At 39.9% G+C, this 5,809-nt stretch overlaps 1 protein-coding gene across 6 annotated transcripts in view; it reads right to left on the bottom strand.

The window, feature by feature from the left end:
* Nucleotides 1-1,365: 1,365 nt before the first annotated feature.
* Nucleotides 1,366-5,809, bottom strand: part of trps1 (trichorhinophalangeal syndrome I) — a 215,983-nt gene continuing 211,539 nt past the window's right edge. For all 6 annotated transcript variants that reach the window (XM_043689004.1, XM_043689005.1, XM_043689003.1 and 3 more), the window contains exon 6: nt 1,366-3,416. In XM_043689004.1, coding sequence (XP_043544939.1) covers nt 2,358-3,416 — 1,059 coding nt within the window. In that variant the 3' untranslated portion in view covers nt 1,366-2,357. The remainder of the gene's footprint in view (nt 3,417-5,809) is intronic.

Genomic DNA, 5,809 nt, shown 5'->3' with positions numbered 1-5,809 from the left:
GATGCAAGAAAGCCCTGAGATGGCTGTGCTCTAGATAAAAACTAGCAGTTTTTAAAGTGTTTAAAGACATAACTAAGTGAAAAGAAATCTAACATGGAGGCTTCTGTACTTAAGCAAAGAAGTCAGTTCTGTGTATTCAAGGAGAGAAAAGAACAGAATTGGGTATGGACAAGTCACTCTGTAAAGGGAAGTCAAGCTCAAGGACAGGTTCCAAGAGAGTATCATCTGACTTATGGTGTATGACTGTCAGTGACACCTATACTTGGACTGAGAGGCTGTATTTGTACACATGTCATAGACCGGAGCTGTGACCTGTGCGGCCAGACCCAGAATAAAAAAGAATGCCTTGCCAGAGTGTATGTTAAACATAAACCTATCAGATTGAAATCCAGAGTACCATGATTAAACTGGATCACATCTTTTGAATTGATCTTAAGATAGAAACCTATATTGTTTAGAACCATTATCCTACTTGTTTAGTTTACCCATTTAGTTACTTTTGTTTTTTTCTCAAGTTTGCGTCATTAAAATTGTATGGGTGTTACATTTTAATCCTGTAACCCTGTCATTATTTTCTTACCCTTGGTTTTTCCACATACTATATTCTTTAAATTATTAGGGTCCATCAACCATATTATTACAAATATCCAACTAGTCCAACATTCTCATAATGGGGATCATAACAGCCTTTAGTACCAGAATTTGTGAGCAGCAGTTTTCGTGAGTGTTGGTTACCCAGTGACAGATAGTTTGCCTATCGCTGGTAAATCTGCTATTTGTCAACAGCATCTTTCTTCATGCAGTGCAAATGGTGGCTGCTATGGATTCTGCTCTGTACTAATGAGACTTTTCAAAAGCTGCTGACCTATTCCTGCCACAAAACCTTTGGTAGTCACATATCATAAAGTGTTGAATCTTAGTTACAAGTGGTTTACCAAGCTAACTAGTTTAAACCAGAATATTGACAGCAGTGAATAATAATAAATGCAGGCCTCCAGGCAACAGTGAAGTTCTAACCTGCTTCAACACCTACTGCAGTCTTTCAGAGAAAATGAAAGTGTTTGTAAAATTAATAGGGTATTGACTGCAATAGCACCTTGAAACTGGAAGTTTATTGCAGTTGAAGGTCTGAACATCATAAGTTTTTCTATTACACACATTTCAGTTAAAGGTGATTAATTGGTTAAACCATCCACTGAAATGAGTTTGTATTTTTGAAGTAAGTGTGTCCAAACTTAAATTTTCTACATAAATCAGTAGATTGCTTACAGTCAGAGCTCAAAGCAAAATTGTAAACATAATAAAAGGGTTTGGGGGTTGGAGGGCAGGAATAGCTTCTTCACTGTATCAGGAAACTTCACTTAATACTTTTGGTAAAACTTTATTATTCAAGTTTAGATGTAAATAACCTTATTTCTGTCTGAAATAATTTTCATGGAAGATACAGAAAGAATGTGTAGGTGTGATAAAACAAAGAAACAAACATCACAAAATTACATGCATGATGAAAGTCAGGGACACGTCCCAATTGTTTAAAAGACTGAGGCAGTGGTTCCTTTTGTTTTCCTCAGGGTCGAGATTTTTTTTTAAAAAAAAGAAATCGAACAATTGAGGGGTTTGGAAACCAGAAAGAAACTGTAAAAATTATGATTCATTTTCAGATTCTCAGAAATATTGAATTGTTTACAGTTCCTGGAAACACTGCCTCTGCACTGAAACAAGATTGTTTTTCATTATAAGACTGATGTAGGATGCTACTGGAAAATGCAATAAACTAAGTCAACAGTAAACAGCGATTCCAACATCACTTGATAAGAACCAAGAACTTTCAAACTGTTTCACTTGAAACATAATATTGAAAAGCAATTAACAAATGTGCATATAGTCTTTTCAAGCTTAACAATATGAATTAAGAGCTTTGATAGATAACACAAGGTACATTAATATTCATTAAGTGGAATGCATAGTGCTACCCTCTTTTCCCCCTATTTAAGCATGAAAATATGTTCAGCTACTTTTCATCCATACTTTGCAATAGCAACAACCTTATTTATTTCATGTTGGTATTCAGGGCTACTAGTGAAAGAAAAAAAAATCTAATGAAATAGAAATAGGTGCTTCATTACTTCTTTTGCTACATTTGCACATGTAAACAGCTAGAAAAGAATCAGCATTCTGACTCTAAAGCATAATGCAATATTTTTGTTGCATACTTTATAGAAAAAATTATACAATGTGTCAGGCACCATCATTTTCAAATGTTTTACATTTACTCTTTTTTAGAAAAATAATATTCTGATTGTTCTCCCAAATTCTAAAATGCAACATGTACTCATTGTGTTACAGGACTAAAAGTTCTATTCTTTAGGTTTGCAATTTTTATCAGATTGCACACTTCTATGCAGGCCCCTCTGAATGTGTGTCATAAAGTCATACTTGTCTGTACAGAAATGCTGGCATATGCTACACTGGAAAGGTCCACTTTCACCATGACAACTCATATGCAATGCATACATCACTTCATCCATAAACAGAATGCTGCAATGAACACACTTTGTCAGTGATTCATCTTGTGTGCCTCGGTCAACTTTGTCCGGAGTTTTTACCGCATTTTCCACGCTCTCCTCCGTCGTGGTGACCGATGCATTAACTTTGTCCTTTGCAGCACCATTTGCAGCTGGTCCTGATCTGGAATGTTTCGTTGCCAGATCCAAAGGAATGTCATTGTCAGACCCAAGGGATGAGAAAGTCGGAGGCAGGTTAAAGGCAGGATAAGGCACAAAGTTTTGGCAAGGATTTGGTAGGCCAGACACATGATAGTGTGGATTCCCAGCGACAGACAATTTATATTTACTCCAGAACCTCAACCAATCAGCTTCATTTTGTAAATCACTATGCACAAACTGAAATCCAAACAAAGGATACTGGTATTTTTCAATAGGGCTTCCTGGAGGTGAGTAATTTGGATGCTTTGTAGGTCTAAGGTATTTTTCAATAGGACTTCCTCGTTCTGAACTTCCTTTCCCATCTGAAACAGACAAACAATTTCCTGGGTCTGCACTGCTTTCCTGAGGGCTCTTGACTTGAACGTGCAGGGGCTGCATTCTTCGATGAAGGTCTACAGTCTGGCCAACCACCAATGTGGTCTGTCCCTGATGTGGCTTGTTTACTGAACCATATATGTCAAGTTTGCTCAGATTAGGCTGCTGTTGCTGTTCCCGGTGCTGACCCTCAGACGAGAGCTCCTCTGTTTTCCTTTCTAGTGAGCTGTCATTCAGCTGCTCCTCATTGCTTACTCTCTGCTGTTTATTGACCTGTTCTGGCTGCAGCACTTCAGGGTTAAGACGCTTCCTTGTCCGTCTACGAATGATCTGCTCCCCATTACTCTGCTTTATAATATTTAAAGGCCTTGGAGTCTAGAAAGAAACAGAAACAGGAGATCTTAATTTACACAGCTCATACCATTTGTCAATAAATTGGAACTCAATACAGACCAATCAATTATGAGGATCGATTCTTTTTCTGCTATTCTTTGACGTGGGTGTCAATGGTTGGCCAAGTATTCACTAACCGCTTGTCCTAGAGAAGGTGGTAGTGAGCACTCTTCTTGAATGACTGCAGTTCAAGTGGTGCAAGACCACAGCAAGGTGGAGTAGAAGGTGGAGTAGAATTAGGAACTTATTCAGGAGCTTGGTTGGGAGTGGGTGGTGACAGGAGTGCAGTGGACAAGTTGCTCAAGATAAAAAAAGCTGAGAACAGAAGTGAGTCAAACAGTCAGGGCAGGCAGGGACAAGGTAGGACTAATAAATTAAACTGCATTTATATCAATGCAAGGGCCCAACAGGGAAGAAACAGAAGGGGCCCAACAGATGAACTCAGGGCATGGTTAGGAACATGGGACTGGGATATCATAGCAATTACAGAAACATGGCTCAGGGATGGGCAGGACTGGCAGCTTAACATTCCAGGATACAAATGCTACAGGAAAGATAGAAAGGGAGGCAAGAGAGGAGGGGGAGTAGCATTTTTGATAAGGGATAGCATTACAGCTCGGCTGAGGGAAGATATTCCCGGAAATACATCTAGGGAACTTATTTCAGTGGAACTGAGAAATAAGAAACGGATGATCACCTTATTAGGATTGTATTATAGACCCCCTAGTAGTCAGAGGGAAATTGAGAAATTGTAAGGAGATCTCAGCTATCTGTAGGAATAATAGAGTAGTTATGGTAGGGGATTTTAACTTTCCAAACATAGACTGGGACTGCCATAGTGTTAAAGGTTTAGATGGAGAGGAATTTCTTAAGTGTGTACAAGACGATTTTCTGATTCAGTATCTACTAGAGAAGGTGCAAACCTTGACCTACTCTTGGGAAATAAGGCAGGGCAGGTGACTGAGGTGTCAGTGGGGGAGCACTTTGGGGCCAGCGACCATAATTCTATTTGTTTTAAAATAGTGATGGAAAAGGATAGACCAGATCTGAAAGTTGAAGTTCTAAACTGGAGAAAGGCCAATTTTGATGGTATTATGCAAGAACTTTCGAAAGCTGATTGGAGGTAGATGTTCACAGGTAAAGGAACGGTAGGAAAATGGGAAGCCTTCAGAAATGAGACAACAAGAATCCAGAGAAAGTATATTTCTGTCAGGGTGAAAGGGAAGGCTGGTAGGTATAGGGAACAGGGTGTAGGTTTGCTCGCTGAGCTGTAGGTTTGATATCCAGACGTTTCTAGGTAACATCATCAATGGCGCCCTCCAAGTGAAGCGAAGCTGTTGTCTCCTGCTTTCTATTTATATATTTGTCCTGGGTGGGGTTCCTGGGGTTTGTGGTGATGTAATTTCCTGTTTGTTTTCTGAGGGGTTGATAGATGGTATCTAGATCTATGTGTTTGTTTATAGCGTTGTGGTTGGAGTGCCAGGCCTCTAATAATTCTCTGGCATGTCTTTGCTTAGCCTGTCCCAGGATAGGTGTCTAGTCCCAGTCGAAATGGTGATTTTTTTTCCTCCGTGTGGAGGTCTTAGAGGGAGAGAGGGTAGTGCTTTTTTGTAGCTAGCTGGTGTTCGTGTATCCTGGTGGCTAACTTTCTTCCTGTTTGTCCTATGTAGTGTTTGTGGCAGTCCTTGCATGGAATTTTGTAGACGACGTTGCTTTTGTCCATGGGTTGTACTGGGTCTTGTAAGTTTGTTAGTTTTTGTTTGAGAGTGTTGGTGGGTTTGTGTAACACTCTCAAATGAAAACTAACAAACTTAAAAGACCCAGTACAACCCATGGACAAAAGCAACGTCATCTAAAAAATTCCATACAAGGATTGCCACAAACACTACATAGGACAAACAGGAAAAAAGTTAGCCACCAGGATACACGAACACCAGCTAGCTACAAAAAGGCACGACCCTCTCTCCCTCTAAGACCTCCACACGGAGGAAAAAAACCACCATTTCGACTGGGACAACATATCTATCCTGGGACAGGCTAAGCAAAGACATGCCAGAGAGTTCCTAGAGGCCTGGCACTCCAACCACAACGCCATAAACAAACACATAGATCGAGATACCATCTATCAACCCCTCAGAAAATGAACAGGAAATGACATCACCACAAACCCCAGGAACCCCATCCAGGACAAACATATAAATTGAAAGCAGGAGACAACAACTTCGCTTCACTTGGAGGTTGCCACTGATGATGTTACCTAGCCAGATAATGAAACTTCTTGATATCAAACCTACAGCTCAGTAAGCAAACCTACACCCTAAACCTCAACCTGAGCTACAAACCTTCACAAACCTTGCAAGGATGTGGGTTTCTAT

This window comes from Chiloscyllium plagiosum, chromosome 4 (genome assembly GCF_004010195.1).
Source record: "Chiloscyllium plagiosum isolate BGI_BamShark_2017 chromosome 4, ASM401019v2, whole genome shotgun sequence".
Lineage (NCBI taxonomy): Eukaryota > Metazoa > Chordata > Chondrichthyes > Orectolobiformes > Hemiscylliidae > Chiloscyllium > Chiloscyllium plagiosum.
Note: the sequence above shows the minus strand (reverse complement) of the source record. Positions and strands in the feature narration are given on the sequence as shown.